At 38.6% G+C, this 16,593-nt stretch overlaps 1 protein-coding gene across 1 annotated transcript in view; it reads right to left on the minus strand.

Moving 5' to 3' along the window:
* The window catches only part of PDE5A (phosphodiesterase 5A), a 45,304-nt gene that overhangs the window by 18,023 nt on the left and 10,688 nt on the right, over nucleotides 1-16,593 (minus strand). The window contains exons 2-8 of the mRNA XM_054172537.1: nucleotides 14,155-14,737; nucleotides 13,163-13,252; nucleotides 6,194-6,265; nucleotides 4,590-4,679; nucleotides 3,310-3,447; nucleotides 2,863-2,930; nucleotides 2,021-2,129 (exon numbers count right to left, since the gene is read on the minus strand). Of these exons, the coding sequence (XP_054028512.1) occupies nucleotides 2,021-2,129; nucleotides 2,863-2,930; nucleotides 3,310-3,447; nucleotides 4,590-4,679; nucleotides 6,194-6,265; nucleotides 13,163-13,252; nucleotides 14,155-14,737 (1,150 nt within the window). The remainder of the gene's footprint in view (nucleotides 1-2,020; nucleotides 2,130-2,862; nucleotides 2,931-3,309; nucleotides 3,448-4,589; nucleotides 4,680-6,193; nucleotides 6,266-13,162; nucleotides 13,253-14,154; nucleotides 14,738-16,593) is intronic.

The following is a 16,593-nucleotide window of genomic DNA, read 5'->3' on the forward strand; positions in this document are numbered from 1 at the left end:
TATTTTTTGCTGTTGTTGCTTTGCTGACTGGTGCTGTGCACGGACTGTAGACAGATTCTCTACAGTCAAATGCACAAGAACTATAATGCCTACAAGTCACAAGAGGAGATGTAATTCTTTAAAACATTAAGTACCCCTACTTAATAGTAGCATACAGAATAACTCAAGAGTAGGATTTGCTCTATTCTGAACTGTGACATACCTGTGAAATCAACTGTGAAAAAGGATGTAAGATTCAGTATCTCTCCCTAGACCCCTCTGTAAGGGCAGCTGAGATACAAAGTCAAGCTTGCATGAAAATTGGTTTATGGCTACCCTGACAAAAACCTGCTGTTTCATGGTGAAGTTCAGATACATTGAAATTCAAACTATACAGGAGTGGAGATAAGACCACAGTGCGCAGTGCTTAATGCTTGTGCCAGTATGAATGAACAGGAAGGGGATTAAGGAAAAGCAGGCATAAATGCCTTTAAGGAGTCTTGTGGATACTTGAACTTTGTCTCCACTGCCCTCTTTGTTGGTTCAGGGAAGAACTCCTACACAATTGCTGAAGCTTGTCATTTGTCCTTCTAAGTGCCCTGAAGCTCAGGCAGGCAATAGCACAGCTCTTACAGCCTAGGTAGCTGGGGCCACCAAAGCATTTGTAAAGCACAAAGTTATTTCCATAAGGTGAGTGAAAATGCTATTGAATGTCCTCCAAAGAGGCAAGCCAGGGTTTCTAGGGCACTAAGTACGCTTGGGATTTTCCCCATGTTCATCAGATTTCAAAACATTTAGCCTGCAACCTTGCCTTAAGATTTCTCCTGCACAGTAGTGGAGATGTAGCAAGTGTGTGTTGAAAAACAGTATCTAAAAATCCTTCTAGTAGTACTGTATTTTCTTTTTATTACTTTCTCTCACATGCATAAGGTGTAAGTCATCTAGATTCCAGGGAAAAAATGTGAAAGAACTCTAACCCAACTGGCAAAGTGAAAGACCTGTTTCAGACAAGCAGTTGTTTAGATGACTCTCGAGGTATTCACTTTATTTTAAAATGACTTCAAAATAATCACTGTTCAAATAGTATCTGTCCAATTCTCTTTGCACTTTCACCCCTGCAGTTAAGATAACTTTGGGCCCTGTACAGCAAAACAGTGAGCTTTCAATTCCGGTGTTGTGCAATCCTTCATTGAAACTCACTCCAGAACATTCATAAAACCTTGCACAGAGGAAAAGGGAAGCAGCACAGCTTCCCCACCATGAGCCTGTCCTTTCTGGAACTGTCCACTTACTGGAACAATCACACTGAACACTTCTGATGTTTTCAATGTTCATCTCAGAACAGAGTTTGGTAAAAGCTCTCTGCTGGTCATACCTCTCCTCCCTTTTATTACCCTCTCCCTGGGCCTCTCTAGACAACAATCTTAAATACAGTAAAAGCAGACATCTAATTTCTGCATTGACAGAATAATACAGAACTACAACTTTGCCTTTTGTTGATGATGACTTTGAAGACCATCCAGCTACCTCTCCAGTATCTGTGTTCAGTAGTACATCATACCACAAGCTCCCACTTAATGAAGCATGAAGCAATTTTCCAAATCAAGGTGTAGTTATTCTTTCTCCGAAACAGCAAAGAACTTGCATCTATAACATCAACATTTGCTAGAACATGAAGGGAAACGAGAGGCTAAAAGGAAAGGAACGTCTGAGAACTTCCTAACACCTGCAGTACACTACCAAGGACTACTGTGAAAACCTCCTACTGATCTGATCTTCAGTGTTTTCCACAGAACACACTGCCAGCTCTCCACTGTAGGGATAAATCCCTCCCATGGTTCACTGTGACAGTATTTTACCTTTTCTTCACAGATAATGAATTTTATCAAGCAAATGTATCTTACTTTGTGTTTGTGTAATTCTAATTGCTGTGGCCATTACATTAAGAGAAATAATAGGGGGGAAATAAAAAAAGGGTTGGAAGGTAAACAGGAAAATGTTTTCCATTTCTGAATCTCAAATCTAAGCTTGTTTTACTTACTGTCCAGGGAAATCTCCTGTCCTTGCAGACATCTGGGATGTTGAGAGGCTCCATCGTATTCTTGACATACTGAGCATACATATAATTGATTTTGTTTCTGTCATAGTCCCTGAAGGATACAGCAACATTATTATGTGCTTAGTATGAAAATGGGACATTTTGTTATGGAAAGCAAGCATTTGGTGTATTTTTCCTGTTTGAGGAAAGGATATATCCAATAGATACATAATAGAGTTGAGTTCAAATTCTGTATCATGATCCAGCTGTCATCCCAAAATAGCAGAGTGGATTGACATTCAATGATAACACTGAACACCAAACTTAACAAATAAAGCAGTACAGTTTATACAGATGACAGATAAAGAATAAACAACTGGGTTTACACTGAAACAAACTTCTTGAAAACAAACTCCATTCACAAATCTGACACCCCTGAAAAATCAATACTGGGTGAAAGTCACATATTCTTTAAATGGAGTGCAGCAGGTAATAGTGGTGGGTTCTCTTCTTATAAGTCTTTTCAAATCTGTTCTAAAAGTAAAGGCATGATCAGTTGCCTGGGGATTCTGTTACTGGAACAGAATTGTTTATTCCAAATCAGGATGTAAAGTATCTTTACAGTATCAATCATCTACACTTTTGTTGTTTCAGTTTTTTTTTGCCACAGTGTATTTAATTAAGGTGTTTCAATTCTCCTGGACACTTTGCCTGCTTTGGACAAGGACATATGTCCTAATAATAACCCCAGTCCTATCAAGCTGCTGTGGGAATAAGGTCTTTTGTAAGCATATTGTCTTCAACATTCTCCTGGAATGAACAGAAGTTTGAATTCATTGATTTACCTGTTCAGATTTTCAGCTGACTCTTCTAATTCCTCAGATTCCATGTGAAACACACTAGAAAATGAATCCTGGAATACCAAGAGGATATTTTAACATATATCGGTGTTGTAAGAAAGAATAGTAGCATTCATAAAAAGCTTGTTGCACTTATCAAAAGCTGTTTTGTAACAAAGTGTAAAAATATTTAACTTCTCATCTAGTAGCAAGTGTACATGATCTTACCAGAAAAATACCTTTTGATACAACTTTTAAATGCAATTGAAGTGCCTTGAATCTCTATTGATCACTCTGAGAAGAAATGCCAGAGTTTATAAGCTGTGCCAAATTTATCTGTCAGCACAGAACTTCTTTTTAACTTAAAGAAATACTATTGAGCCAGAATTGAGGGAAGCCCCCACTGCTCCCAAGGAACAAGCACTTCTGCCTTTAGATGAACACCACACTCACAGGACAATCTTCATCCACTATGAAGATGGTACACCTCTGCACTTGCATGAAGGATATTATAGTAGCAGCTATCTTCTTCAGAATCACTTCCAAAGACTGCTGTTCTTCAAAAATCAGGCTGGCAAGATCGAGAAGCACCTGAGGAAAAGGGCTTTTATGAAATTTTGGTTAATTGTGATTTTAGCAATAATTATCATTACTGCTGTCTTTGATTCTTCTCTTCCCTGAATCAAAGAAGTCAACATGTATGTCTGCAACCAAATTTTAAGTTTTGGCTCTCATGCAGACTGCAAGGTAACAGAAAATAATAGCCAGTTTGACACCTTTGATGGAAGAAATAAATAGCATAGTTAGCTTTCTGATGCTTTTGGTCAGAGTCACAGAATAGATTTTAACAGTTCATCAAATGAAACCTGAGAAAGCCAGACAACACACACCTCTTTGTGCTTAGGAAACCTAACAGCTTCTAACAGATCCTAATGAACTCATTTGGTGAAAACTTCATTTAGAGACAGTCTGCTGTTATTTCAAAGCTGCTGCCAAAGGACTCAGCTGCTCAGATGTGCTCATATTCTATTCCTTTTATCCTCACAAGAAGCATGGAGCCAATTTAAAAACTTTATCCAGCTTTCTACCAATTTACAAACACTGATAGTCACTTGGAAACTCAGACCCACCGGAAAATTTTTAAAACAACTGCTGCCCAGTTGTTTCTCCAAAGCCTTTTCATACCATGTATGGCAGACATATTCACCTGTAACGGTCATGGCATTAATAACCCATCAGTTATAAAGATGGCTGCAAAATACAGTTACATAAATGAAAAGGAATTTCAGTTTTTCATTACTGGAATTATGGTTAGTGACTATTTATAGTTGTAGGAGACTAGAATAATAATCTGTATAACCTCTACTGTTCTGTAGGGATAATACTATCTGAAATTTCTGGAATATATTCTGTACCTCTGGTTGTATAAACTCTTCAGTAAGCCAGAGGATAACTTCAGGCAGTATCAAGTATATTGACATGGAATGCATGTTCTGACACACAGCTTTACCTTCTTCCCCTTGACAGTTCACTTCTCGTAGCCCAAGCTGAAATGTGCCCAGCTACTTCTCCATGCAGTTAGTTATAGCTTCATCAGAGATGCACAGCATTCAGTTAGAGCAACTACAAATAGCCAAGGAATAACTTCCATGTGAGAAATACCAGGAACAGGCACTGATTACCAGCTAACCATGGTAATTTCTGTATTCCTGGGACAAACCTTTTGAGCCTACCTGATTGCGCCTGTTCTCAAGCAAAGAGGTCTCATACAACTGAGCATTGTGAAGAACAATTCCACAAAATGCCAGATACGCAGCAAAATCCTGAGGATAAATGGACATCAACACCTCATGAAGATAATGTCTCACAGCATCTAACCTCTATTCAAAGATAAGCTACTGCAATTTTTTGTTTTCACAGAATCACAGAATATATCTAGTTGGAAGAGACCTTCAAGATCATCCAGTCCAACCTTTGACCTAGCACTGGGGGCCAATAGAAAACCATGTCCCTAAGCTGCTTAAACACTTCCAGAGACAGTGACTCCACCACTGTCCTGGGCAGACCATTTCAATGTTTGACAATCCTTTCAGTGAAGAAATATTTCCTAATACCCAACCTAAACCTCCTGTGGTTGGCCCCCTCCTCACTCCAACCTCCCTTCAGGTAGCTCAGCCTCCTCTTCTCCAGTCTGAACAACCCCCCTCCCCCCCCCCAGCTCCTTCAGCTCCTCCTCACAGGATGTGTGCACAAGACTCTTCATGAGCTTCATTGCCCTTCTCTGGACATGCTCCAACACCTCAATTTTTTTCCTTTAGTGAGTGGCCCAGAACTGAACGCAGTACTCAAGATGTGGCCTCACCAGTGCTGAGTACAGGGGGATGATCACCTCCCTGTTCCTGCTGGTCACAGTGTTTCTAATACAAGCCAGGATGCCACTGGCCTTCTTGGACCCCTGGGTACACTGCTTACTCACATTCAGTCAACTATCAACCGGTACACCCAGGTCCTTCTCCAAGTTGCACCTTTGCAACCATACATCCCCAAGTCTTCATTTTGAACTATTAAGTAATCTTTTACACATGTTCAGGGTAGTTGGGGTTGTTTTCAATTACTCATAATTTATTTCCTTTCATTATTGAAACTCAGAGTTTATCCTGTTAAAGTAGGATTGACATAAAAAGCAGCTCATAGGAACCAGCTCATTTTGCAGCAATGCATATTTTATCTAGAAAAACTAAGTGCTGAGGGTTTAGTCAACTTTTTGAGCCTGAATGCAGCCTGGTTTTTTGCTACAACAATCTGAATGGGAAATCTGGAAATGTTTGGAAAGCAACTGCAGTGTGAGAATTAGGAATCAAGGTGCTGTCTGCTCTGCTCACTCCTACATTGTTCGTATTTTATCCAAAGCTTTTTCTCAGCCTGTAACTGCTGTCTTGAGAGGTGATAGAATATTTAAGAAAGAATCACTGCAGAAATGTTAATACTCAAAAGTGTCTTTACTGGGGATGCCAGGAAAATGAGGACCAATTCCTAAAAAATTATATCAATTAAAAGTTATGAAGGTGTTTTACAATGCATTTCAGTGCAGTAATAAGCCTGTGTTTCAGAGATGTATGGGAGATACCATGCTGACCCAGAAATTAAACTATTTCACATCCATGTTTCCCATGACCTCATAAAGAAAGAAAGAAATTTGCAGTATTACCAGGAAATTGTACTTCTTCGGAGGTGTTTAATTTTTAATAACTTTAAAATCTCTGATAAGCATTAAAAGTAATAACGTATCCATCCCTCATTCCCCCAGGAAAAGAGACATTTCTGTCCAGTTTTATACCTTTTCATCTTGTTCAGTGAAAGTGCCACCGATTCCAGATTTCTTATTGATTGCTTGAGCCACACCAACAACCTAGTGCATTCAAAACAGAGTAATTAGATAGCTTTTAGGAATCTGTCTTTGGTTTCTATATCTAGACATACTTATAGAAGACCATTACAGGTATTCATTTGGTTGGCCTTTGAATAACAAGATATTTAAGTATGTTTTCCCCCTAATTTATTCATGTTACAAATAGCTGAGCATGAACCTACAAAAGAAGTGACATGTCTCCTGCACTCCCTTATAGTTACACTGAGCATGTTATATGGCTGAGTCTCATCTTGTGCTAGGCTCAACGAATCTGTGCAGTAAACTCACAGGCTAGGATGTGCTAGCTCAGATGAATCCCACCTAGCTGGGTATAATAACATGAAAAAGCATGAAGTCTGCACAAAGCTTTCAATTCTTTTCAGATTTTTTTGAATGCTTGCTTTGTCAAATGATTGACAAAGGTGCAAGGAACTTTGTTTGAGATCCAAGTACTGTAAGACTGATGCAAGGCATTAATGACAGCATTTTTACATCTTGCCTTTTTGAGATAACAGTATCAGAAGGAAAACTCTCTGGTGTGCATGTTTAAAAAGCTATATGTAACTGTTAATCATTACATTTATAATTGCTAAACAGATGGAAGGCATACAGTTTTATTCTTGTCATGCAAAAGAAGACAATTTACTATCTCTCAGCCTTGCCTTCCCAAAACACTAATGTTACAAATAAGGTCATTGTTCTGCAGCACGAATCACTGCCAAATGTGGGTTTGAATATGGCTGTCTGAAATAAAGCTCAGCTGTCAGCTCAATTCCATACAACCCACTTTTTCCCACAGTCAGCCTCTCATTTACTTCAGTGAGAAATATTTCTTATCCAGTGAGATTATTGTAGTAACAATGTGCAACTAGCCTTACGTACTTCTACAGCTGACTTGGAATAGCAAGCAAATCCTTCAACCAATCACAATACTTTTGTGTTAACTGACATGTGCAGATATTAATAATTGGGCCTTTTCTCATAGCACTGTCATCTGTGGGTATTTATTTAATTTCTTTTACTTTTCAGTTTTGAGCCAACGTGTGCTAAGACAACTTTAATGAGGTCAGAGGCTTCGAAGATGCCCAAAAGGTGAGTACTTTCATCTTGTGTAAACACATCACAGTATCACAGTATCACAGTATCACAAAGGTTGGAAGAGACCTCAAAGATCATCGAGTCCAACCTGTCACCACAGACCTCATGACTTCCCCTCCATGAAAGGGAAGTCTGTGGTGCTCTAAAAAAAAGCTATTAAAAAACAGTAAAAGAACCACATGAATATAGCAAAAAGGATATTTAGCTCCCTTTATTAGCATTGCAGGCTTCTCATACAGTAAGACAGGCATGTGTTCCAAGTGAAATGGTAATTTTTTTATCTTTGTTAATGTCTTTCAATAAAAGGTTTTAACTGAAGAGGAAAGGAGTAAAGAGAATAAACCTACTCAAAATTCACGTTCATCGTTTTGTGCAGATGCAAACTCTCTTGTTTTGGTGGCATTCTGAGCTTTTAGTAACTTTGTGGTATGTGCCATTTTTTTCACACAAAAAACAGTTTTAAAAATTAAGCTGGTCCAAATTCTGGCCTCATTTATACCAGTACAAATTCCAGTGATCGTCACTAAACTCTTTAGAACGAGAAAAACCTGAGATGGATATTATTTAGCCATTGGAGTCTTGCCTGCAACCAGTTAATTAGGAGAACATGTAGGAAACTCAAGAGGATCTGCTCCTGTTACTAAACTAATTATGTAATTAGGGCAAAAGTAAATCATGTGGTAGCACTTTAGGCCATGGAGAATATATGCCAACATTTTAGAGAATACTAAGCACAGTATGAAACCCAAATCCTCATTTTTAAAATGTAGTGTAAACAAATATGAAATTACAATAGGTCTGATCTGTGATCTCTAGCTGGGAGTTATGTTCACACCAGCATAAAAATTGAACCGAAGGTGACCAACTGTTCCGAGCTCAGCTGTACAGAAAACTTACTCAGATAACAGGTACATTAAAACTGAAATCCTTGTGGCAATAAACGAGACATATTTGAGATAAAGATAATTCTCCCTAAAGCTTGGAAGAATCTCAGAAAAAATGACAGTCCACTCAAACACCTGCTCATGGAAGTACTGTTCCAGTCTAACCAAAAGGTGGGGTTTAAGTTATGTAGGCACAATATTTTGTGTCTCTTAATTCTCTAACAGGCAGACACCAAGTGAACTTTTTTGAATGTTGAATCCTGTAGTAATAAAGCAAAGATCTGTGTGTGTGTTTGTTAAGGATTATAGTTGTTTTCTTGTAATTCTCCTACTTTGCCTACTGAATTATCCTGTATATTCCTTGGTTACCCAAGACAATACTAGTAGAGAAGAAAGCTAAAAGCAGCTGTGAAAGGGGATGGCTGCTAGAAAAGTTGAGGATACTATTCAGGACTGAAGACAACCAAGATTAAAGCATAGGAAAGACTGAAATACTTAAGTTTCTGCTTATAGTTTGATACCTGTGATCTTATGGCCTAATCCTTGAAGTAACCATTCAGCTGCTGAGAGGTACACACTCGTTTTGATGAGCTTTATCCCCAGTCTGACTAGGTAGGTGGGATTACAGAAAAAGGTGTATCTCTAGTAGTCATGCAGTTCTTAACAGATGCCACCATCCAGGTCTGCTGTATTGAAAGCACACAATGTGTGGGCAGAAAGAACCAAACTGTACATAAAGGACTTTACCAGTCCAACTTTGAAGTCATCTGGAAAAATTCCCCTTGGATCAGCAAACAAGCGTTTGTTATTTTCCATTCAGATCAGGTAAGACAGGCCATGAAAACAAAAAGCAGTTTTGATAATGGAATTGTTCTCTTACTTTCAGTCCCAAATGGCGGGGGGAAACCCTCCAACAATTGCTGAGTCAACATCCACATCTGTTTTGCCACATCTGAACTCACTTTCCTAACTGTATTCTTGCTGGCAACACAGGTAATCTTCCTGTGCTGCTTCTTGTTCCATAACATCTCCTCTCAATCTGTGGCAGTTATCCCATTTATTAATGCCCAATCCACACTGCAAGCAGAGACTCCTAACTTTCCAAGACCTTTATCTTTACCATTTTCTTGCAATAGTTGCCTCTTCCCTTTTTAGTTGGTTCTTACTTCAGATTATGTAAAAATGTAATTAATATAATTTTGTTTCCTAAGAGTATATTTTTTTTGCTTATTTACTTTTCTGGCACTTGAAGAAAATTACATTAAGCCAAAGAATGGTAACAGGAAGAGAGAAACTCAGTTTTATCTCATTTTGAAGATGGGAACATACTTGAGAAGTGGTTTTAACCTTACTTTCCTGTCCTGGTCTTGTAGATGTTTGATTCAAGCTTATAAAGTTATCCTGCAGGGCCAGAACTGTATTTACAGACTTTCATTTTAATCAACAAAACTTTCACATCCTCTTCTCTCATTCATGCCAGCAGTAGCCTGCATGGTTTCCAGCAGTCTGGCAGCTATAACATGTCTCAACATAAGCTGAAAATCCACCCAAGAAGCAAATTACTGATTTCCATAATCCTGCAGCAGGAGCTACTGGAAGTTGAGTTAGTTTGTTTAAAGCTTGGCTAGATCTACACTATACTGCAGTGACTGTGATGTATTATACCCAATGTGGTCACTGCAGGAGGAAGTAACTTAGTGGGCTAACAGTAGCATGCCTGCTCACATTTTACACAAGAAAATTCAACAGGATAATTTCAAAGGCTGTTGTCAAAAGAGTAGCACCCCTCATTTGCTGGGAAGAGCTTCCCACTGATAGGAGATACGGTGAAGTAAAGAACAAACCAAACAATGAAGAGTGAGCATTGCCAGAATAAAACATTTCCCTGGGTGATCAGTAGGAAGTTCAGTCTTACACACTGAGAGCCTGGGAGATAGGTCTCAGTTAATTCAGCTATAATCTCCCAGATGAGAAAATCCTACAGATTTTTGTAAAAGTTAAACTGAAATAGAATTCAAGGAAAATTATCTGAAGACAGAAAAACAAAAGCAGTTACAACAGAAAACTGTCACATAATCACAGAAGGTTAGGGGTTGGAAGGGACCTTGAAAAAATGTCTAGTCCAACCCCCCTGCCAGAGCAGGTCCACCTATATCAGGTCATTCCTGTTGATGTTCTACAGCAGCTGTGATGACTGTGCATCAGAGACCATGCATATCATCCATTCCACAGATATTCCAAACCAGTTAGAAAGCTATATTGTTTCAGCTCTAGATAAATCCCCAAGTTCATTTAAGCTAAGGGCTTCCATTTCTTATTCAGTTATGACAAATTTTGTCAGTCAGTTTGCATTTGTACATTTTTATGGGAAAAGGAGAACTTTTCATAAAGCTATCACCACACAAGCCTCAGTGATCTGATCTTTAAGGACATAATCAGCAGAATTTTCTGCATCTGAAGTGCAGTGTTTCCAAGGCATTTCTGTCAACAAGAATGGGTTGAGTAGGGGATTGAGAAAAGTTCTTTTACTGTTAAGGATTTGTGCAGAGGTAACGTCTTCTTACTGCACTGCTTTTTTTCTCATTGTTACTAATTCCTGGGTCCTTTTTATGAGCTCTCCGATGAATCAAAGAGTTTTCTTCTTTTCATCAATGGAATATCTTACTAGCTGTTATTTTTAACTGAGACTGGTTTTTCACATGCCTCATGGAAATATAGGCAAATGTGAAAAACGTCTACTGGAAAAATCTCCATTCTTCAGGAGACCCAGAGGATTTAATAATCAGCATGAGATTTTCTTCCTCTCAATTACTGACTCTTCTGGTTTTTTAAAAATAGTACTAATACTCAAGAAACAAATGGAACACCCCATTTGCTTCTCTTTCTCAGTCTTTATTTTTGGATGTCTTCCAGACAGTCTTTTGACTGTGGTGGCTGACATCCTGGGCCAGGGCAGCATTCACCAGAGGGGCTTTGAGGATGTTGTTGGTATTGTTGGGTTTTGGGTGTGTTGGTTGGGTTTGGGGTTTGGGTGGTTTTTTTAACAGAAAGGAGCCAGTATTCTGGGTTTGGGGTGTTTTAAATAAAATAAGCAGGAGAATGCAAATGGAAAATTAGGACTGAATCACTGACTCCAACATTTGTCCAAGAACATGTCAGCCATGTGTTACGGTGAGAGGGAAAAAAACCTTCTGGTAGAGACTTTAAAATCAGGGGGGAAAGTGCTATTCTTTCCTGTAAGAAATCTGATATTTCAGCCCCTTCAAATTATTGCATGAGTAGAGTGTAACACTCTCCTCAAACTTCAGGTTGGCTGAACTTCTCAAAATAAACAAATTCCTGCTTCATTTCCACTTGCTGATGCACTTAGGAGAAGGAAGCTGGCAGAAGATACGGCCAATTGCAGGTTTATTCAGCCTGTAAGTCATGGAGTATTGGTCCAACAAATGCCTTCCCCCTCTTATTCCTTCCCCCACCGACCATCAGGACCTGGTGAGAAATAAAGCACCTTCACGCTCCCTGGCCAGCAAGATTTTGTAATTCATTTCTAATCCAAATTGCATAGACCACAGCAATTTTTCCACTCAAGAAAAAGAAAAATGGGATGGTTTGGGTGAAATTTAAAGCCTAGCATGGACCACTGGTCCCTGACAGCTCTTTGCACAACATCTGCTTTGCTCATCAGCTGGCCCAGGGCCAGCAGTGGCTGCTGCTGGTTAGAAAGGGGAAGACTTTTAGTGAGAGTGGGAGCAGGAGAGGAGCAAGTGCTGTCCTTGGAAGAACTGAAGAACAATTTTTAAGCCAAAATTAACAGTACATGAATAAAAGAAATCCAGCTGATATCTGGGTCAACTGGAGAAAGATTCAATAAAGAATTTTAATCAATTTATTTAATGAAAAAACAGAATAGTTCAGTGCAGTAAGAGTCAAGGTGACCAAGAAAAAGAAGGTATGATGTCGTTAGACCAGTCTTGGCAGCAGTTCTTTTTGGAGTTTGAGCTCTCTGGAAGCAAACAATAAATACTCTGAAAAATAAAGAATTACAGAAGAGAAAATTTTAAAGCTCTGTATAGAGAGCCTTACACTTCGTGAGTATTCTTAAAACTGGTGATGTGGCTGAAGGCTACATTCAGGATCAATAAACCCCAAACTTAGTTTACTTACTCCTAAATAAAACAGTGGACCTCACTTTGTTCCCTTTCATTGGCTTTACTGAATTCACTTAGAGTACTCAGTGCAAGAAGTCATTGTTAGTCCATAGTAAGAATTGTCCCTACTGCAACAGCATCAGACGGGAAGAGAGAATTTCTGTGAGAAGCCCCATGGGTGGGAAAAATGCACAAGAGTTCAATCAGCAGATTCACATTTCTTGAAATTAGCAGTGGTTTAAGTTGTATGATTTGTGGATGACTTTTCTGAATCACAGCGACACTGTATATTTTTCAGTGCCTGCTGATAAACACCTGTTTCTTAATTTATTACTTAAAAACTGAGTTACTAGCACATAACAAACAGCCTTTTGGACACCAGTTTGTGTACTCCAAAGAAAATAATGTAGATATAACCTAAGCTGTGGTATTGCAATCTGAGTATGCAGTGACCAGTAAGTGTGCAGAGAATTTCAATGCTGACATACTTGGTATAGAAACCAGCAAACAGCACTTCTAAAGTTAAATACATATATTCTACTTCTGCATCTGGTATTAAACTCTTCTTGACAGTTCCCATTGGCTTACATTACTGAACTTAGAATTCAACCCACCACAGTAAGATAAACTTAAGAGTCCAAGCAAACATAAGCAATCGTTTTAAAGAAGAGATGGTCTTATACTGTAAGCTAATGACTGCCAGCTAATAAAGCATCAGCACAGCTGGAAACAGTATTACATGAAGTGATCCCAATACTGTTACTTACCTCTTCCCTGTGATTCTTTATTGGCATGCAGAGAATACTCTGAGTCTTGTACCCTGTGATCTGGTCAACTTCTGCATTGAATCTTGGATCCTGATACAAGAAAAAACCCACAGTTATTTGACCAGTTGCCTAAAGACTAGTTGTTAGCAAACAATTACAGAGATTTTCTGAGGTAGCAAACAAGTGTTTGTTGACAATGAAACCATACTGATATGTTTGCTTCTGAAAAAAATCTTGAGTAATGTTGCCTTATTTTGTAAACATGCTCAGATTAACTGAGAAATGATCAATCAGAAGAGGTAATTTTCAGCTCTGTATGCCTTAATCGAGTTAATTAATCAATTAAGTATTTCATCAAAATTTCCATCATCCCTAAATTCAGAGGACAAAATCAACATATCTGAAAAGCCTGGAATGAAGAGATGTTAAGCTCAGTTGTAAAGCATGTCCTCCCCCAGTGCTAGTTCTCTTCTGTTTGTCATCTGGCCTTGCATTAAATAATTCAAATCACAGAGCACCATTTCATTTGGGAGACAGCTGTACAGCTCAAACCCTCAACCTGTTCTTGTTCATTCAGCTCCTACTCTGTGCCTTGGGTATGTTAAAATTCTCTAAAGTCATAGGACTCCACTTTTGCAGACAATTATACTTTTGCACCAAAGTTAACAACCTTGTCAATATAATTGTGTCCAAAGCTAGGAATACAAATACTGCTGTGCACATAGCTGGAGGCAACAGGCAGATATCTGACTGCTAATGTGAAACTTACTGATGGATGTTAGCATTCGTCTAGCATTAGTCATAATTCCATGTTTCTGCATATGCATGTATCTATAATACTTGTATTATAACCACAGCCATGGTGTCGGGGTTGCATCTTGACTGGTTTAACCAATACAGCTCCAAATACATACACTAAAATGGCAATATTCAACAGCTGATAGAATATGGCTTTTATCAAGAATCGGTCAAGATAAATTTTCATGGTTTACCTCATATGCATTTTTGATGTTCAGAGGCTGGCCTATAGCTGCTACATGACCCACAATGCCCTTGTTCCACTCTAGCCGAATGCAGTTGTTGGAAGCTTCTTCTAGGGTGGAGCCTTCTGCCACGTCAAACAGCCTGCTCACAAGAAACTTCTCATTAGAGCTGTCCTCACAGACCAAGAACAGGGAATAGCGATCGGCTGCTATGAGCTCATGGATATGTAGGAAAATCTTATGGCAAAGTGCTGTGACATCTAAGTGACTAGAAATATCTTTCACAAGTTCCAATAGTCTTGAGCACTGATCCCCTGCACTGGTCTCAATCCTTGGAGATTGCAGAGGCATCTGTTCCTTCTTTTCAGAGCCAGAGAGGAAGCTCACTGCTCCTACTGAGTCCTTGACAAAAATAGGCCTTAAAGGTCTGTCAAATTCAGAAGCAGAGATTTTCCTTGCCGGTGTCCCAGAGTTGGTGGTCTCACCACAGGCAGGCTGGTGACAAGCACAGGATTCACTCTGGGACTTGGTTCCCTCTTTGCAGACTGGGATGGTATGAACTCTCTCAGCAAACCATGCATTAACCATTTCTCTGTAAAACAAAAATAAAAATACAGTGAATGATGTAAACTAAAACTCCTCAGGAACGAACATGTTCGAAGAGGACACTGTCAAGAGGAAAACCTTCAACCTTTACATACAGTGAGCACAAGTGCATCTCTAGTGCTACTCTGTGTCAATATTCTTGAATTTCACACAGCACTTGGACTAGATTAAGCAGTAATGTTTTATGCACCATAAAAAGGAAGCCATTTCTACCTAAAGGAAATACCTGAACAGGGCAGAGGAAGGCTGCTTTATGCTGTGGCTTTCAGAATATAGATCAGAAGTTTATGCCATAATTTTGTGCTTGAAAAAGTCTGCTCTTTCCCACTCTAAGATTTAAGATTTCTGTATAAGATGTACATGTAGTCATATGAAGACAAAACTTTCTGGTTTAATTCTGGTTTTCTTGGAACTTTTTAAAAGGCATTTTTGAAATTTAATTCTGACAAATCACCTGCAGCCCCTCCTATTTTCATGGCACCTACACACTATTTTAAAGTTAACTTCCCCTGTTCTCTCAGAGTTAATGAAAAACACTGGTTTGACTCAAAGCACAAAAGTTTTCCTGAAAAACTGTCAGAAAGAAACGTGAATACTTCTAATTCAACCCCTTTTAAAATAATGAAAAGACAGACTGTTTTCATACATCTCTCCTCCTTCATTTCCTTGCAGATAAAACTCATTGCCTAGATCAACCCAAAATACTAATACCCCCAAATTCCATTTTTAAGAGTTTGCCATTCGTTAAAAATGGTCATGTATCTCTAGTATTTATTCTCAATTTAGCTTTGCACTAGAATGCCAACCTTATTCATGTCTTTATTAAATACAGCCTATCTTGCATTATCTGTAAGCAGACATAGCATCAATAACATGAATATATTTGTTCTTATCAGTATAATATTTTATTGTCTCAAATCTGGAGGGGGTTGTTTATGTTTTAATATAAGGCAGTTTATTTCATTTACTTAGCGTTAAGGATTCCTCACAGCACACAATCTGCTCTCAGAAGAAATGTGGCTTTTTTCTGAATTACATAATGTGTGAGCCTATGAACAGCAAAAATCCTATTAAGAAGTCTGATCTTTTGGAAACCTTTCATGGTGGTCATGTTTTAAATTTGGGATTTTTTGTATTTGCTCAGCAGACCACAGGAATTTCGAGAGTGAAGCTGAATGAAAGCATGGAACTAAGTCAGGTTAGTCAGCTGCTGATCGGTTACATGAGTCAGTATAAGTTAAATATGAAAAGCACTGTACACAGCCTTTTTTGCCTTACAGAAAAGCTTCATCCATGTTCTAGAATGCTATACTGCATGTGTAATTAACCACTAATTCAAAGCAAGTGATTAAAATCTTAAGTCCACCAATATTAATTTTATTAGCAAGCAATCCACAACAGGAAACTTATCTGTCTTCCATTAGGAAGGTCCAAAAGAGCCTTTCAGATTTTGCAATCCCCTGTCATTTGGAGACCTCAACTGCATGCAAACACTCTATGAAAAATTGAACTGATTTAGGAAGTAGCATGAGTGTAAAGGGAGCACCTGGGCAAAAGAAAGTCATCACATTACTGTACCCATTCTACTTCAGTGCAAGCTATTCTGAGGGGGATTTTTTTCCCCTTCAGAAAACTATGGCTGAGGTAAGTAGTACTCAGTGTAGCACTGTAAAACCAAATTCATATCTTATTCACACCAGCCCAACTCCAAATAATTGGATAATAGACTATTCTTTGACTTCTGTCTGTATATTTGATCATGCCAAACCTTATATAGAGGGTTAATATAATTTATAGCCTCAGTGATCTTCAAGGCTGAATGGTCAGTGTGGCTACATAAGA

This window comes from Dryobates pubescens, chromosome 24, assembly GCF_014839835.1.
Source record: "Dryobates pubescens isolate bDryPub1 chromosome 24, bDryPub1.pri, whole genome shotgun sequence".
NCBI lineage: Eukaryota > Metazoa > Chordata > Aves > Piciformes > Picidae > Dryobates > Dryobates pubescens.